This window comes from Labrus bergylta, chromosome 21 (assembly GCF_963930695.1).
Source record: "Labrus bergylta chromosome 21, fLabBer1.1, whole genome shotgun sequence".
NCBI classification, from domain to species: Eukaryota; Metazoa; Chordata; class Actinopteri; order Labriformes; family Labridae; genus Labrus; species Labrus bergylta.
In genome coordinates, this window is record NC_089215.1 from 6,237,157 (window position 1) to 6,256,549 (window position 19,393).

At 36.2% G+C, this 19,393-nt stretch overlaps 1 protein-coding gene and 2 non-coding genes across 4 annotated transcripts; all 3 read left to right on the forward strand.

Moving 5' to 3' along the window:
• The first annotated feature begins 870 nt into the window (after positions 1-870).
• LOC109981812 (alpha-N-acetylgalactosaminide alpha-2,6-sialyltransferase 1-like) lies at positions 871-9,737 on the forward strand. 2 transcript variants are annotated; one of them, XM_029276786.2, is made up of 9 exons: positions 871-1,105; positions 1,269-1,494; positions 2,056-2,218; positions 3,222-3,384; positions 4,049-4,187; positions 4,271-4,374; positions 5,494-5,577; positions 5,785-5,884; positions 6,380-9,737. In XM_029276786.2, exons 1-9 carry the CDS (start codon positions 1,005-1,007, stop codon positions 6,572-6,574), a joined length of 1,275 nt encoding a protein of 424 aa, XP_029132619.2. In that variant the 5' UTR covers positions 871-1,004; the 3' UTR covers positions 6,575-9,737. The 2 variants fall into 2 exon arrangements, with proteins under 2 accessions (XP_029132619.2, XP_065806106.1); XM_065950034.1 differs by lacking the exon at positions 5,785-5,884 and having other exon boundaries at positions 872-1,105; positions 6,380-6,515.
• A 3,625-nt stretch (positions 9,738-13,362) lies between these two features.
• On the forward strand, positions 13,363-13,477 carry LOC114920171 (U5 spliceosomal RNA). Its single transcript, XR_003808472.1, has one exon. It is a non-coding gene; the product is annotated as a U5 spliceosomal RNA (small nuclear RNA).
• Positions 13,478-14,782: 1,305 nt separating this feature from the next.
• Positions 14,783-14,897, forward strand: LOC114917398 (U5 spliceosomal RNA). Its single transcript, XR_003808469.1, has one exon. It is a non-coding gene; the product is annotated as a U5 spliceosomal RNA (small nuclear RNA).
• The last annotated feature ends 4,496 nt before the right edge of the window (positions 14,898-19,393 follow it).

A 19,393-nucleotide genomic window follows, 5' to 3' on the forward strand; every position in this document is an offset into this window, starting at 1 on the left:
TAGACTGAGCAGAAGCCCTTCCCAACAATCACTGGGGGTCTTTTTCAAACCGGCCACTACCCACTACCCCTCCTTTTGCGCGTCCCAAACCAATTAGCGTGGAGTGGTAGTGGGTCGTAAAACCCTCCACCGATGCCGACTTTCAGATCACGTGCAACGCCTGTTGTGTCCGGTCGTCATGGAGACAGCAACCTGGTTCAAACACTGCTGCATTTAATAATACATTTAATATCCTCATACAGACGTTAACAACTTAAAATGTGTACTGAGGATCAAATATATGTTTATTTATTGTAAAGTGTTTTATATTTACAGGCACTGTTGCAAGAACAAAAAAATATTAAATCATGTTGTAGACAACTTTTCACTGTTAATATTTATTTCTTATTTTTCTACTTTTGATGTCTTTGCGAAATCTCAATTCAACAACAACAAAAAATACACTTTTTGCTGCTCTGATGTTCAACAATATTATCATTGTCTTTGCATTAATTTAGGACATCCTGATCTATAAAGTTATAATAAATTAACTTAAATTATAATAAAAAATGTAGGCTCAATCTGATAGTTTTGTTATAAGTCTACACTAATATAACTAAAGAAGAAGAATATAGGCTACATAAATATTTTTACAGAATGCAAAAAAAAGAAAGAAAAAAAAGCCGTTCCCGCAAGATACCGCTGAGTAACCATGGTAACATACAGTTCCTGTTTCCACCTGAGAGAGGGAAGTTTGTCCCAAAGCCTGCCGCTCTATTTCTACCCAACACCTTGATGAAGGGGGTTTCATTCAGCTGCGAGTGTGACTTATAACAGAGTGCACTCCCCACGGAGGGGGGAGGGGGGTGGAGGGGGGTGGAGGGTGGAGGGTGGAGGTGTAGGGGTTGGTTGGGCGACAGGTAGCTCCGGCAGGTGCGGCTCTGTCACTTTAGCATTCGGGAGGCAAACAAAACTGTTAACTTCGCACCTGAGCAAATTGGACATCTTTCCTCTGGCTGTCAGGGATGGCGCGCCACACTCCCAGGATTTTTTTGTTGGTGTGTGTAACCTCACTTGTGCTTTTGATGTTACTTGTTTCTTTTGGATTTTTCTCAGAAAGCATCAGGTATGTTGTGTTCAGATTCATTCCAGATTTATTTTTTGTCTGTTACTTCTTGTTGTTGATTTGTTGATTCTGTCAGAAAACGCACAACTGTTTTAAAAAAAAAAAAAATCTAACTCAAGTGTGTCTTCTTGAATATTGCTCTTGTCTAAAATGTCAATCTCAGCCCGTCTACTTTGGTGGGAAACAGAAGCTTTTTTGTTGACGGTGACTTTGAGTTCTGGGATAAAAAAGCAAACTCGACTTCACCTCCTGATGTGGTTAAAACAACACTTGGTAATTCTACAAAGGGCGAGACTCCCATGCCTCCACTGAACAGAAGTTCCTACGAGAAGCTTCCAATATGGGATGTTGAAGAGGTGTATAACCAGGATGCCCCACCTAGACCGCAAGTATGCATGTTGATACTAGAAAAGACTGAGTAAATATAAATGTGTTCAGACTGTGGGAGTGGGTACTTCTTCAGTGTGACTTGCATGTGTTTCTGTTTGCTTACGGGCTTATTTTTTATATCTTTTCTGGGACTTCAATACAGCAATTGATTCAGCTTTATTACAATCAGTTTTCCTTATTTGTTTTTTAAAGGTGCACTGGGGGAGTTTTGGTAGAGAAATGTGAAAGTTGGAGAAGTGTACAGATTGTGTGGTATATGTTCATAACTCTATACACAAACTGTCCTCAGAGGAAAGTGTTGTCCCTGTAACACTGTTTGAAGATAAAATGCTATGCAAGAAGTTATGGTGGGGGGGAGGTCTCAACAGTGAAAGCGTAACTCTCCTGGTAGCTTTTTACCTCCAAACAGTGTTCAAGGGACCTGTTCTTCCTTTGAATACATTCTGTGTTTTTAGTTCAGAAAATAAAGCATAGAATAGTTTCACTTCTCCGACTTTAAAATCTACATAGTGCACTTTTTTTTAAGTTTAATAAATGACTCATTTATTCTGCATTCTCAGACTTGTGCCCAGTCTCTGCGAAACTCCGAGGATGAAGGCTTCAAGGCGGCTTTCCTTCCTAACATACGTCTGTATATGCATAAGGACAATGTCAACATTAGTGAGTGGAACAGGCTGTCACATTTTAACAACCCTTTTGGTTTCATGGGGCACCAGTACAAAGGTAAGTGTCTGTGTAGTTAATGTTAAACATGGACCAGAAATAATCAGAATAAAAGCCAAATCAGAATTAAAAATACTTCATGCAAACACTGATCTAACACTTATCTGATCCGGCTTATTCAAGACAGACACCGTTTGTTTTAACCCTGTTTTTCATCAATGCTATGTGTGGTTGTTGGCTAAATGTAGGCTACTTGATCTGGATACTTGACTCTTATTTTCTGCACATCACCAAACCACTCTTCCCTCTCTTTACCAATACTTAACCAACATTGTGGCTTAGACTACTTGAAGGATTCTTCCTCATTGGACAACCCATTCATACAGATTCATACATGTCTAGTTCAAATAATTAGGCCTATAAGAGATGTGATTCAAACATTCTTATATAGGCATAGGTTGCTCTTGTTGATGAATCCAAAAAGACAAATGAGTTTTTGGCTGAATCACTGAACGTTGTATTGCTCATAATACAGTTGGATCCCCTCACCCATCATCACTGTTATTTTGACAAAGAATTTGACTTTCCAGCCTTGTCCTCTTCGACCCCTCCTTTCTATCCGAGACTGCCGTTGGCCTCAGCAGCGTATATGGATTTTGCTCACCTGGCATATCAAAGAAATAGCTCCTCCCAGATCAAAAATATTTCTCTTTCTAAACTAAACTTTGAGGAAAATGATGACCAAGATCTGGGACCTCTCATTGACTTGATATGTGGATTTCTGTCAGTCAGTCGCCCAGAGTCTTTGATTAGAGCCGCATTCCATAGCAAAGATCTGTCAGCAACCGTCAGCTATTGAGGTATAGATCAGATTGTTGCAATGCCTAACTGTCCAATCAGAAGCAAGTATTTCGTGTCAGAAAAGCTAACAATTGTTGAAAACGCCAGGGAGGTTATTAGCATTATGCTACTCAGTTTTCCATGCAGAAAAAATGTTCTTATGAGCTGTATGAGTAAGGTATTTGTATTTTGCACGTTTTTTATTTATTTAATTTTTTTGTAGATGTAATGGAGGCAGTGAAGTTGATCCCAAAGCCAAATGAGCCACTATTCCCTCCAAAGCCAGGGAGCAATGGGTGTGTGAGATGTGCTGTGGTGGGCACAGCAGGGATCCTCAATGGCTCTAAGATGGGGAAAGAGATCAACAGTCACGATTATGTTATCCGGTAAGATTAAAGGACAGAACAATATCTAGGATTCTTGTTCTTGTTGGGACCTGTGTTTCTGGGTATGAATGGTTTCAAACCGCTGAAACAGTCTTTTCATGGAAGGAATTTTAAACATTAAACCATTTTGTGATTTTTAATTTTTCGTTTTACATTCGACTAAGGTTACATATTTCAGGAGAAATTTTTTTTTTACCTGCAATGAATGTTGCAATTGCTAGATCAATATTTCTATAATGGGATATCATTTTGTGTTTACTGAGCTTTTTGTTTGTCATATGTTCGATGTTTACATGCAAAATGCTTTTTTTACACGCCATAACCCAAAAGTAGCTGTTGTTTATGCTAAATGCAAGCATTAGCATTGCAACAAATATACAACACTGACTTAAATACGGTGATATTAGGTACATTTAATATTCAGTATGTAAGCTACATTATTTTAGGTTGTATGTATATTAGAAATGACTAAATGGACAGTAGCTGAAATGACCTGTGTCAAACAGAGGCTGAACCGAGGGTTTTCAGACACCAGTGTAAGAGGAAGAGTTTTTTGTTTTTTTTTAAATAGTGAAAACCTCTGCAGTAGCTTTGCATGATTTATATAATGACAATATAAAACTAGAAATGAGCACTTTTTCATTTGAATGTTTCTGTGTGGCAGGATGAATGGTGCGGTCATTAAAGGTCATGAGGAGGATGTAGGAAACAGAACTGATGTATATGTCCACACGGCCCACTCCATCACTGCATCAAGCCATTTGTTCAAGAAGTACGGCTACGCAGGTGCCCCTTTTGATGAGGTAATCAAACTGCTGTAAGAATAGTGTAATATTGTAATGTTTTCTACCCCGTGCACTCATCAGTCTCCCTTCTGCATTTGTAGGGAATAAAATACGTAATGATTCCTGAGGGATTGAGGGATTATTATTGGCTCACAGCTCTTCTCAAAAGACAGAGGGTTGCTTCCGGCGTATTTCGCAACCATCGGTGAATATCAACTATTTGTATTTTATCAATGTCAATAATTAACTTCCACCCTGCTTAGTAAAACTTTTCATTAACGAGGAATGTACTTAAAGGTCCCATATTATGCTTTTTCTGGTTTTATATGCTCTGTCGTGTGTTTTCCATGTATCCTGTGCATGTTTAGGCACATCCATGTGCAAAAATTCAAAGTCCGCAGAAACGCGGCTTCTCCTACGTCCTAGACGTACCACATTTTTAAAGTATGAAATAGAAGTCCACTGGTGTGGATTGGAGTGGTGTCCACTCGGGACCAAGCAGCAAAGTCGGGTGTTAAAAATGGAAGCCAAAGCACAAGTGCAAAAAACCTGCAGTTCCTCGAGTGTCCACTAGAGGCAGGCTCAAAAAGCCAAGGTGTCCCTATTAATACCAAAGATAAAATGAACGTTTACAACCCAGTAAAAAACTGTTTTGGTCCACAAAGATAATTTCTTTAGTGGTTCAAACTGTAAAGGATTATGATTAGGGGTGTGGAAGATTTGCCAGAAAGGCAGGCGCCCTATCTGTCGATTACTACCTATACAAAAAGTTAGGAAGAGTCAGCATTTCCAAAATGAACTGTGGGGCTTCATCACGCCTCTTCAAAAATCAATGAGTGACATCACAGAGACCACATTCATGTTTTAAACGGTCTATGTGGAGGACCTGCCTTACAAATAATGAAATTATTTGGTTGGAACTCTTTTCACTGACTCTTTCAGTCAAAACTGTGTATTGCAGTGCGGTGACGAGGCCGCCATCCACCGCCATCTTAACCCCTGCTGACGGCAACTAGAGCAGCAGATTAACTACTGACTCATACAGAAAACAAAGTAACTAAAAGGCTTTCATTATCCTGTTTTGACTCTAATGTGTCTGTACGGACAAGAACCAACAGAGTCCTCTTTCATCGCTGAAGTCTGTTATTATATCAAATCCTCGATTTAACAATATTACACATAACCTCAAAAATACAGTTTGGGTTTCTAAAGCTCATTTCTTTATTTGTTTTTGGTAGTAGTCACAAAGTCAGATACAGGAAATAACCAACAGTGTGATGTCTCATGTTATAAATGTTTTTTTTCCCTTATTCAAATCCTCAAGGCCATGGACGTTCTACAGCGATCCGTTTGAGGAGAGTCGCTTTTATGTTCTGCACCCGGATTTCCTCAGATACATACGAAACCGGTTGGCCTACCTTCATATTTTCACAGACCCCACCCCCCCTTTTTTTGTTTAGAACTATGAAGACGGGAGCTGATTTAAAAGAAATGTTGAACTGAACAAGATGAAATAAGCTTTAATGATTATAAACTGTTTAATATCATCAAAAATGGCATTTATATTTATTGTCATGTTTGTGTTCATTATTTCCAAACTGTTGATTGCCTACAGGTTCTTAAAGTCTAAACACTTGAACACTAAATACTGGCCGATAGTCAGACCGACCAACGGGGCATTTAGTCTCTTCTTGGCTCTGCACACATGTGACATTGTAAGTTACCTTTTCCTACATCAACTCGTCCAAATGCCAATTATAGGTAAACCTTTTATAAACGTTACAATTCCCTTAGCAGACGCTTTTATCCAAAGTGACGTACATCAGAGAGTAAGTACCACACTATTCCATTCATACACCGCCACCGAAGCAGTGGGAGCTATGCAGGGTTAAGTGTCTTGCCCAAGGACACATCGGACATGTTGCTCAGCTGGGGATCAAACCCTCGACCTTCCGGTTGAGAGGCGATGACTCTACCAACTGCCGCCCCTAATTTACATGATAAGGATTTAAACAGTCTTTTGCTGTTAGTTATATAAGCGACTGTTTCTTGTCCACATGCACTGATTTCTTAATTGTCCCAAACTACTCCTGTAAAAACCATGAATTCTTTGTTTGTCACCAGGTACAATATGATAATTAGAAAAACAAGCTTTGAAAAACCCTGAAGTTTTAATCCATTTCCCCTCTTCTGTGATTTGTCACTTTCAGGTGAGCGCGTACGGATTCATTACGGAGGACTTCAAGAAATACAACAACTACTACTTTGAGAACAATGTTAAAACAAATATTATTTTCTTTGTCAACCATGACTATATATTGGAGAAGAATGAATGGAAAAAACTTCATGACACCAAAATAATGAGGCTTTACCAAAGACCAGACTCAAGAATGGGGACTGCGTAGCAAAACCGATACTTGAGAATCGACGCACTGACAAAAAGAAAATATATGTATATATAATTAATTTTGTTACACACTTCCATGAAGGATAATCAAACTGTTTGACAATTTGTTACTGTAGCAGTCAAACTCTACTGAAGGTGTTTCAGAAAGAGAGGACTCGTTCTCCCTCGGGCGGTGAGTTAAACTACCAAAGGTTTATGAAAGAGAGAAACGACATGAGGTGCCTTCCTTAAACATTCAGGTTCCACCTTAATACAGGACAATATAAGTGTTTTAGTTGGAAGACTTATATTTGTAATACTGCATCAGTTTTAGCAAAGGTATGGGTTTAAAATGCAGTTAACTCTCAGGTGCATTCAGAGATCTGAAACCTACTATGTAAGCAGCCTTAATAAAGTGGACATAAGAAAGAAGGCCATTAAATAAAAGGAAGGACATGTACCATCAGGATATAGATAAAACAGAAGATGAACCATCAGGATATAGATGAAAGAGAACATGTACCATCAGGATATAGATAAAAGAGAACATGTACCATCAGGATATAGATGAAAGAGAACATGAACCATCAGGATATAGATAAGAGAGAACATGAACCATCAGGATATAGATAAAAGAGAAGATGTATATAGATTAAAGAGAAGATGTAGTATATAGATAAAAGAGAAGATGTAGTATATAGATAAAAGAGAAGATGTATATAGATTAAAGAGAAGATGTAGTATATAGATAAAAGAGAACATGAACCATCAGGATATAGATGAAAGAGAACATGAACCATCAGGATAGAGATAAAAGAGAAGATGTACCATCAGGATATAGATGAAAGAGAAGATGTAGTATATAGATGAAAGAGAACATGAACCATCAGGATATAGATGAAAGAGAAGATTGTACCGTCAGGATATAGATAAGAGAACATGAACCATCAGGATATAGATAAGAGAAGATGAACCATCAGGATATAGATAAAAGAGAAGATGAACCATCAGGATATAGATAAGAGAACATGAACCATCAGGATATAGATAAGAGAAGATGAACCATCAGGATATAGATAAAAGAGAAGATGAACCATCAGGATATAGATAAAAGAGAAGATGAACCATCAGGATATAGATAAGAGAACATGAACCATCAGGATATAGATAAGAGAAGATGAACCATCAGGATATAGATAAAAGAGAAGATGAACCATCAGGATATAGATAAAAGAGAAGATGAACCATCAGGATATAGATAAGAGAACATGAACCATCAGGATATAGATAAGAGAAGATGAACCATCAGGATATAGATAAGAGAAGATGAACCATCAGGATATAGATAAAAGAGAAGATGAACCATCAGGATATAGATACTGGTGTATATAAGGAGTAAAATGTTACTGTTTAAAGGTGGGTTTTCTGTTTACAGACAATCAAGGATGTATATGTGGCAGATCAAAAATTAACAATTCCACAAACTGATTTTTTATTTTTTATTCAACAATTGCAGCACTCAGGGGAAAATACCATAACTCAGAAGAACATACTTTAAAAGGTCAATTGATTCACTTTATGCATAAATAAACGACTGTTTGCTCTTTCTAGCTAAAATAAATGAGAAAGGGAAACAGTAGCAGCAGCTTGATGCTAATGCAGACTTCCTGAAATGATCAAATGTTTTCCTCTCTCTTGCACTCACAACTGGAAGCACAGATTAAGGGAATCTAACACCCTAGGGAAAGTATTTAAAGGAAAAAATAGCTTTTCCTGCTCATGTAAGTATGTTAAACTGTGGACTACTGGGGAGTAGGCTGACTGATAACCATTACAACATAACATACACCACATATACGTACGGGGAAATAGGAGATTTTTGCTCTCCTAAGAAAATGAGTCAAAGCAGGATGATTATCAAGGATTTATGCAGAGGCTCCATTTAGATCACAAGTCAATATGGCTATGCTAAGTGTCCACTCTGAATTTAAATGGACGTTTTTCTTTGGGGATATTTCACATTATTTTGATCATTATTTCTGTGATTGTGAAGTTTTATTTTATTTTCAGCCCGCCTGCTTTGGGGCGCCGATTGTAAAGTTGAGCACACTAAAATCATACATCAACCTTTTTCCACATTTAGATCAAAAACTGTTCTGAAGATTGGTGGGAGTTTTTACCTTTTTAATCACAATAAGAGCAATGTTTGTGAACTTTGTTATGTTTGTTTTTGTGTAAAAATATAGAATAAAGATGATTTCATAAGCAAATAAAAATGTAAAATCATATATCTAAATGTTGAATATAAATATAACTAGGGCCCGACCGATGTGTGTTTTTCGGGCCGATACTGATATTGATAATGAAAAGATAATCAGTAACAAGTACACTTAATGCGCTTATATCGGCCGATATTGTTGGCTGGCTGATTAATCAGTCGGGCTCTAGATATAACCATCCTAAATATTTAACGAAGACTCCAGATATTTAGCTACGACTCCTAATATTTACTCTTAATTCTAGATATTTATAATCTCATAAATATTAAGAATTAAAACTAAAATTGCTAATTACGAGTCTTAGGTAACTATTAAGAATCGTGACATTCATAGCTAATATTTAGATATGATTTAACATTTATATGTATGATTTAGCATTTTATTTTGCCTGAAATGATCTTTAATTTGTTTCAAACACAAAAACAAATACGACAACGTTCACAAACATTGCTCTAAATGTGATTAAAAAGGGACTTCTACAAATTCACAACAATTTTCAGAAAATGTTTTGAGCTAAATGTGGAGAAGTGTTGCCGTTATTACAATTGGTTCCCCAAACATGCTGACTTTCTTAAGGTGATTTCTGAAATCTCTATAACAAGATGTGAAGTTGGAATATGGTGTTTTGTATAAATGTGTAAGGTTGGAACGACGTATTTCCATTAGTGCATAACACCTGCTGTGGAGCACATTATGAGAATGATGCATGTTAATGTCTTCTTTTTTTTTTTAATGTGTGTGGGATGTTAGCTTAAATGTTTCCTCTGTGCTTTCATTTTCTGTATTTAAGAGTTAATGTTTAGATTTTTTATGGGCTATGAAGGAATCCTCTTTATTCTTAAAAAATTATTACAGACATACGAGTGGAAAAAATGTCGGTTTTCAATAAACATTCAGAAGGGAGCTGTTTTATGTGAAACCATTGAAAAGGGAAGGTGCATTGCCTGAATAAAAAGCTCACTTGTGAAGTACCAGCGTTACAAGACGGGTTAGAAGCTAATTGTTGTGTAGAAATCGACAGTATTTCTAGATCTATCGAATATCAAAATGCAAATTGGTCTGGATGCTGCAAACATGATACAGCGGTGGTTTGCTGGGTTATCTAGTTTGAACATTCAAATCATGGCTTTCAGCTCAATAGAAGATACGTCATTTAGCCTCCCATGCTTTACATTTGTGAGTTGGTTATTCAGACGTCCCTCACAGCGGGCCATGTCAAACCGTGGTGGGGAGGCTCTCTGGAGGCGAGGCATGACCCGGAAATGACAACGCCGAAGTGGTGGACAAAGCAACATCTGTCGTTGGTTTTTGATATCAATGCCAGGTGAAGTTAGACATATTCATATCAACAAAGGGCAGAGAAGAACACACTGGCAGACAGGAAACATAATGAAGCATTGTCATGACATGCACTGAGATTGCACAACTATACAGTCTATTGTGGAGCGTGGGTCACAGAATACAACATCACCCTCCCACTCACACTTCATGAATATTTCCTGCTCTGTTTTCACATTGGCTCAACCTGACTTTACTCTGAAAATGTACTGGGGGGCTGGCAGGAGAAACTCTGGGTAAAGTCAGAGTAACATGATTTGTCTGTTTGTGTTCACAGCAGTCAGCTGCCCATGAAATGTCATTACCCTTCTAAAGCACGACCTTTAGGTTGTTTACCTGTACTTTTCTTGAGCATTTCCAATCTGACTTAATGTGTGTGCCTTTAAGGCCACTTATCTTTATGGCCACAACATTTGCCATAAAGATAAGTGTTCTTGTGTAATGCTGGAATTGTTCATGACTACCTGCAACACGTCTGACTGTCTGACTGTGCAAAAGTCATCAAAACATCAACATAAGTAGCCTATATGAATAAAACATACGGATAAATTGGATATTTTTAAAACTCTTTAACTTTTTAGAACAGTTCAAATTTAGTAGTTTTAGAAATGTATTTTAAAGTAGCCTACATAAAATAAATACCACCATCTGCTGTTTTATTAGAGCTACTGCAAGGACTTTATTCTCTTTATACACCACAGAGATTTGTCATAGAGTAAAAACACACTTCAGATGGTATAACCAATGATTAAGAAAAAGGGAGCATAACAACAAATTTTTTTTAAATTACAATTTAGGGAAAATTTTACTAACAATTTGTATGTGTCGCATATAAACTGTTGAATCCACCATGAGCTGACCATGCAAACTGTTAAGAATCTCCTCTTCTAAAATTAGTGCAGGATTAGATTTGTTACTCTTTCAGACGTCTGAGCAGCAAATACTTGTTATTACTCTACAGTGTTTGTACATTATAACAAAACATGTATATAAAGTGTTAGTGAGCTGTTGAGGTACTGGAGAGCAGATTGTGGTGTCCAATTTTTTAGTTTGTTTGATAAGTTCTTTACTGCAAAATGCATACACACAAGTTTGTAACTCTTCCTTTTTTATCTTAAAATGTTTCTGTTTCTACATTTAGTTTGTTAGCATTTTCTTGCAAAAAAAATCATTTAATAATTCAGTGTCAAATATGATTTAAAAAAAAAAAAAAATCTGTAATTTACAGCGCCCGGAAGTGTTTTTTTATTTTATTTTTTATTTTTTTATTAAACATTTCTTGCAAATGTACAAATGTAAAAAACAAATACAAAATATATTTACATTCTGTACAGAATTGCCAAAGGAAACAGCTGCCATGTCAACAATTAACAGTACATAATTTTAACATATAGAAATGAAATGACAATGTCTTAAAGTGCAGTTAATGAGGTCTGGACTGAATATAAGAAAATAATAATAATAATAAGATAAACAATGAATCAAATATACAAGGGCATATCAGTTTTCAGTTTCTATTTCATTGGGAAAGTTTTTTCAAAATATCATAAACTGTTTGTGCTATTTTTCCTTTTACAAATGTTAAGGACTTGAGGTAGAATTTAAATTCATTCAAAAAACACACAAAATTGGGGGATGACTTTAAAGGTTGCAGAATTTCACTGGTCACAGAATTCTGTTTTGCACCTGTGGTCTGGACAAGTGGCTTCCGCTCTGGATGTTGTTGTGGTACCCAAAAAGTAACCAAATGTGTGAATTCAATTTTATTTGAACCAAGTTAATAACTTTTCTTTTCTTTTCTTCTGTTTGCCTACTTATACGCTTGTAATGGGTTTTGTTAGTTTGGAGGCAGGCTAAAGGTTGAGCAGGACGTAGAGGTGAGTTAGCTAAAGTTAGCCGGCTAATTATAGGAAACTTTCATGGAGCAAGAAACAACCAACAGCATAAAAATGGACCTGAAGAAATGTAATTCCTGAGCTGCAGTCATGGAAGGAGGAAACTTATATATCTTGTTCTTTCTCGCTTGAGTGCCCTGGAGTTGGAAAATGGATTTTACTAACTTTTTATTGGTGCTTCTGGGAAGACCATGTGGACCAGGGGTGGGCAACTGGCGGCCCGGGGGCCACATGCGGCCCCCACCAACCTTCAACGTGGCCCTCAGATCAATTTTTACCTATCAATTAATTAGAAACATGAAGAAAACATGACAAAACCTGCCATGAAATCATGAAAACCAGAAATATGTCCATAATAATATTTGATCACTGGTATACGAGTTAAATTTGAGACATAATTGATTGTAATTGTTTTTGTATCCTACTATTTGGCCCCTCTGGCAGTGAGATTTAAATGAATGTGGCCCTTGCTGTGACCAAAGTTGCCCATCCCTGATGTGGACTAATCAACACTTACAGGTGAGTGTCTTCAATACATACTATAATCGGCGTGACCTGCTCGAAGTGTATAGTTTTTGAACGCCTTGTAAAATATTATTCAGTTATTTATAATTAAGTTAATAAATTCACTTAATTTTTGACAATTTTGATTTTCTGTGATATCTGTTTGGATTGGTTGTAGCTCATGAAGGCAAACAAAGTGGACAACGTATTCCACCTTCATACTCAAAGATGTTTCTGTAGTTTTCCTTGTTTGAATTAAGCTCCCCTGTGTTATATTTGTATATATAGTAAAATAAAAAGGTTAGTTTGGGGGTTTCATTATTTACAGTCTGTCTATGCTGCCACCACACTGCCTCATATATTTACAGATAATACGGCTATCATTTAAATTAAATAAATATTAAAGGGCTTTCAACGGGTCAGTGCAGTCCACATGTTCATCGTCACACTGTCACGCAGAATGGATCCATTTGATATAAACTGCAAACGAAAATAAAAGCGGACACTTAAAAATCACTCAAAGATGGTGTCCATCAATCCCAGCATGCCTTGCGTCACGGCGGGAGAACAGAATCAACGTTGCGTTTAAACGTACAGCAGTTATGTGGCACAGAGTTAAAAGCCACCAGTGCCGTTTTATGTGTTTTACTATACTGTATTATTTTTATATACTGTTTTACTTTTTTTTTTTTTTTTTTTTTTTTTTTAAGTTTCATGTAATATCGTCACCGGCAGTGAAATAGGTGTCCAAAACGTTGAAGACCTCGGCCCTGCACCCTGCAGACTTCAGATCACTCTTGTTTCTCTTCAGATCGTATAAATCTTTCGCCTTTTACTAAAGATTTCCGTGGAGAGGAACAATAAGAGTTTTACCTAATTTTTTGATGCCCTGCCCAGTGCGGGGCTTCCCTCTACTGTTAAATATAACTATTAACTCCTACTTGTATGTTATGTATTTATACATCCATTAATCTCTTACCTTCATATATTCTGTGCGCAAATTTTACTTTCTAGAACGTGAGGGACTCTGTAGATTTCCGTGTTTTAATATTACAATTAAAATTAAGATTACTTACTGCAATCTGCTCTGCACATGTTAAATTTACAAATTATCCCTGCACTCATGTTCACTTCATTTGTCTGTCTACTCGCCGTTATATTGAATAGTTTCTGCTGATAACATGTCTACACTCTTTTATAGTCTCTCTGATTGCACATCTCCCTAAATCAATACTGTCCATTTACAACTCTGTTTTTTGCACATTTACATTTAATCTTTCAACTTTAAGACTAGTAATGCTTAGTTAAATCCTGGTTGTATATATTCACATTCTTAGTTTTGATATTTTTTAGTACTTATTTACTTTGTATTTAATATTATATTGTGTTTAGATTTGCTAACATTGTGTTTTTTTTACTCATATTGTGTGTTTAGATCCAGACCTGCTGCTGTAACGCCACAATTTCCCAATTTGGGATCAATAAAGTAATTCTATTCTATTCTATTCTATTCTATTCTATTATGTTCTAGTGTAACTATCGTGTAACTCAGTTGAATTGTTATTTTATCAAGCAGTACTTTAAATACTATATCACCAGTCACGGTTTACGACTCCTTTATACCTTTTTATTGTCGCTTGTCTGTTTTTACCAAATTAAAATGACTTATTAATAAAGTGGAATTGAACAAATCTTAATTTGAACGTCAGAATCAGAGAAAGATCGTGTGTGTGTGTGTGTGTGTGTGTGTGTGTGTGTGTGTGTGTGTGTGTGTGTGTGTGTGTGTGTGTGTGTGTGAAGGGTGGGGGGGGGGGTCTTCCTCGATCTGAATAAAACTTTATTTAAAAAATAAATACTCAACTCGGCAGGTAAAACTGTCTTCAGCACAGTCTTGACTTTTTTTTCTATGTGGGATGAAATGTATCATTTTTAAATAACGAGATAGCCAATTTGAATTACATTTTAGTCCCAGATTACCCGGAAGTCACATGGGCTCCCATCATGCATTGCGCGCTAGCACGAATATCTCGTGTATTAATGTTGATTATTTATTTTTATTTTCCACACAGAGAGACCGCGGTGCCGTTTCGATGTGTTCGGTATTCAGTATTACGTGATTCTGAGTTTGTGTAAGTTCATGTAAAAAGTAAACCGTCAGTCAAAGTTATGTCTCCGTCAATGACCTCGGCCTCGCAGCCAGCAGCATTCAGATCACTCTTGTTTCTCTTCAGATCGTATAAATCTTTCGCCTTTTACTAAAGATTTCCGTGGAGAGGAACAATAAGAGTTTTACCTAATTTTTTGATGCCCTGCCTCGTGCGGGGCTTCCTATCTCTGTCAAAATTAACTGAATATTCATTAAGAGTCAGATTGTTATGTGTGAAATCATACGTCGAGTACATCTAATAATAGCGTCTTGTAAGAAAGGTGTGAATCAACTCCAAGACTTTAGAAATAGGTTATCATGGGTTAAGATTTCTGCCTATTAATAAGGCGGTTCTTTCTTACCACTGTAACTGCTACTTTGCTAAAGTGCTCATGATGGATAGGCCGGATCTTTGTAACATAACAATAAGTAAGGTCTTTTACCTGCTTTTTGTAACATAACAATAAGTAAGGTCTTTTACCTGCTTTTTGTAACATTACAATGAGTAAGATCTTTTACCTAATTTTTGTAACATAACAATGAGTAAGGTCTTTTACCTGCTTTAGTAACATAACAATAAGTAAGGTCTTTTACCTGCTTTTGTAACATAACAGTGTGTAAGGTCTTTAACCTGCTTTTTGTAACATTACAATGAGTAAGATCTTTTACCTAATTTTTGTAACATTACAATGAGTAAGGTCTTTTACCTGCTTTAGTAACATAACAATAAGTAAGGTCTTTTTACCTAATTTTTGTAACATAACAATGAGTAAGGTCTTTTACCTGCTTTAGTAACATAACAATAAGTAAGGTCTTTTTACCTGCTTTTTGTAACATAACAATGAGTAAGGTCTTTTTACCTAATTTTTGTAACATAACAATGAGTAAGGTCTTTTACCTGCTTTTTGTAACATAACAATAAGTAAGGTATTTTTACCTGCTTTTTGTAACATAACAATGAGTAAGGTCTTTTTACCTGCTCTTTTGTAATGTTTACAGACAAAGAGTAAGGTATTTCATCTGCTTTTTGTAAAGTGTCTTGAGATAACACTTGTTATGACTTGACGCTATACAAAAATAAATTTAATTTAATTAATCTGCCAAATGTATTCTGTAATGTAACCTTTACTTACCAATTAGTCAACCCAAGAGATCAAATCTTGAAATAATTACAAATAAATCCAGTTATTGTTAAGGATGAGCAGTCAAAAATCTTACTTCATCTTCTGCATTGAAATTGACTTTACAATATGGATAAATATCCAAATAACACCATTAGGGCTGGTAATTGAATCGTGGTTCAATTTCAATTGTGATTTAAACTCCCAAACTTCATGAAAACAAGATTAACCTGATTAAAAGAAAGCTGTTTCATGCATTAACATGCTCTGTTAATGATCGTTTTGTTAAAAGGCTTTGTTGTGTGTTAAATGTTCCAAAGTATTTGTTTTTATTTTTTGGCCACAAGAGTATATCACCACTATCTAAAAAACATAGTTCATCTGTTTTCATCGATTTATTATAATGATATATTATTTTTTTTATAATTTTGTACCTTTTTATTTACATTTATTGCTTCTATTTTAAAATGTTCAGAATGTTAAAGTGTTGAGTGTTTAAGTTCAGTCTCTGCATGTGATGCAGAAGTTGTCAAATCAACGAGCAATCTTGTTTAATAATCTAAATATCAATCGAAATAATTGAGAAAATTATTTTTGCTATAATCGATCAGCTCTTATTACCATTTTACCTCCTTTCAGTAAAATATATTTTTGAGATTTACTTGCACATATTCTTTGTTTTGTTTGCAAAAATGTTGATTTGAATGTATCCTGTAACTTCATCAGTCAGACAGTGAAGTAATAATAAGGGCAGTATTTCAGTTTGTTGTTTCAATTTGTTTTTCAGCAGGAGCACACAGAGGACAACACACACAAGGACAACATGACCGTAAAATCTAAATTAAAATAAAGTTTTAAAAAAATCAGACATGCAATAAAATACAAAACACAGCAATAAAATCAGTCAAACCAAAATGGGAATTCCTACCAAGTTATTAAAGTGCAAAGTTGAGGTGTGCAAATGTGCAGTTAAAGTGCAACAGATCAACCAAAGGGCTAGTGTCCATTTCATATATGAATTGCAACAGGGACAAATGAGACGTGGAGTCTTTTAGTTTTTCTCACAGGAACTCTTAAACGACATCCTGAGGGTAAAAGCTCAAACTCACTGTGAAGAGGGGGATTTGAGCAGACCACTCTAGTTTTCGCTCTTCTCAGGACCTGCTGGTTATAAATGGTCAGAAGCCCAGTCTGACACCTCCCTGATATTTGTTTTGAATTGTTTTTACACGCCTCGCAAGTTTTTTCTTATTGGTTAAGTCCAGGCTTCCACACCATGCAGCGAGAAAAATAAAAATATATATAAAAAGGATTCAATAAAAGTTTTATAAAAGAGAGTCATCTTTTCAGAAGAAACATTAAAACATTTATTAATAATAATAATAATAACTTTATTTATATAGCACCTTTTAAAAACACAGGTTTACAAAGTGCTTTGACAAAAAAAACAAGAACAAACTACAGCAAACACAGAAGAATATAAACAACAGCAAGAACAAACAAATGCAAAATACTAAGAATAATTAAATACAATTCAACAGAAAAGAACCCAAAGTGCACGATACACAACCAGACATATATAACCCGACCATCACAAAAACCATCATAAGAACCCAGGCAACACAAGAACCCAACAACACGAGCTGAGACCAAGAGGACCGCACAGTCTTTGCTGAACCTGCTTAGAGGTAGCATCGACATGAGGTTCAATACACAATTTGTCATCAAGAACGACACCCAGATATCTGACCCAGATATTTGTAGCTTTCCACAATCTCTAAATTAATAACAGTTGGTATTTGGCTTGATGGAGACTTTTCAAAATCAATGAACATGTCTTTTGTTTTTGACATGTTTAAGTGAAGGAAAAATGTAACACACATACCCACAAAGTCATTCACAACTGGCCCATGACCCAGCTCCCCCCCCCCCCCCCCAAAAAAAAGGCTGACAACAACAGCATCATCAGCACATGTAAGAATCTGTCTGTTTACTGTGATTGCTGCGACAAAATGTACAAAGGGGATGACAGACAGCAACCCTGTGGAGTCCTAGTGGAAGAAGAGAGCTGGGTTAGAAGAAAGAAAACACCATTTTCATTCACACACTGCCACCTAGTGGTCAGTAAATCAGTAATCCAACCAGTCAAGTTAGGATGATTGGTTGGTTGATTTGATTCAGTTAGAGACTTCCATGGCATGTGACCTTCATCAGGGCTCAAAAGTATAAAAACATTAACTCCAGAGGCAAAGTAACAATTTTGAGTAACTTTAATTGTACCATCCTTTTCATTGTTTTCTACAGAGTGATATATTATCTATATAAGAGGGGTTTGTGTGTTTGTGATGTTAGCATACTAAACATGAGAACATTTGCTGATTACTGATCATTCAATGAAACTGATGATTCAATTAACTCATGAAAGTAGATTAACTGGCTCGACTCTAATAATCCTTAAAGTCACATTCTTTGTAGCTATATTTAATGGTTTTACAATCCGTGCTTGTCAAATATGAGGATCTTTTTCTTTATTGTTTAACTATTTTAATGACATTCTTCAATAATTTTGTGGTTTGGAAATTATGTTGCACATTATTTTATAAAAACTGTACAAATTATCGTCATGTGATAAACAACTTGGTATCACTAGATCCTTGAGCAGCAAAGAGTTTTAATGTAGGTTTTAGCTGAAGTATTTTTAATGTGTCACAATGCCACTTCAATTCAAAATGACCATCTTGATACTTACTCAATCACTGCGATCTTATAATGTCATACTTCTTCTACTCAGTTTTGTATTCACTTTAATCAGAATTACACATTGAGACCATAAAGTCTCATCGCTGCAGCTTCTGTCTCTGAGGTGATATTACAAATTATAGTCATATTTTCCTGCTAAACCAGCATGCAAACACACATACAAACTCACACACACACACACACACACACACACACACACACACACACACACACTCATACTCACACACTCACACACTTACACACTCACACACACACATATGCACATGCAGATATGCAGTAATGCCCCCAGAGGACCGCCATGCGTGTCCAGGCCATTAACAAATGCAGTAAGCTCTTTAAATATGATTTCCTGCCCATCCTCCCCCGGTTCGTCCCCCCAGCTCCTCCCGGTTAAAACGTGACACACATCAGTTGTGTGACAGGTCACGTGACGGCCGTAGCATTGATCCGGAAGGAGGGAGGGGGAGGATGATGTTGCCGAGAAACTGCATCAGGTCAGCAAGATACAGGCTGAATCATACAGGAAGCTCTCTGTTTCAGCTTCAAAATAAAAAAAAGCCACATTTGTCCCTTCATGCAGTTATTGTTTTCTTTTTCTTCATGAGACTCGTTTTAAACCAAAAAAAATGACATGATACCATCATACCTGATATAGGCCTTTAAGAAGTAGTAGTATTCTGAACTACGGTTATCGAAGGATCAATGTTGAATACATTGATGCTTTTCAATTTGTGTATTACTATACAATACAATTTATCTTTTTTAATCATTGATAGTAATAATGAGTATCAAGCC

Excerpts from the sequence above, each read along its gene's own strand:
- LOC109981812 (XM_029276786.2), top strand. The coding sequence starts at position 1,005 with ATGGCGCGCCACACTCCCAGGATTTTTTTGTTGGTGTGTGTAACCTCA. Across the intron at positions 1,495-2,055 it reads ATGCCCCACCTAGACCGCAA|ACTTGTGCCCAGTCTCTGCG; the intron begins GTATGCATGTTG and ends CTGCATTCTCAG. Across the intron at positions 5,885-6,379 it reads CTCTGCACACATGTGACATT|GTGAGCGCGTACGGATTCAT; the intron begins GTAAGTTACCTT and ends TGTCACTTTCAG.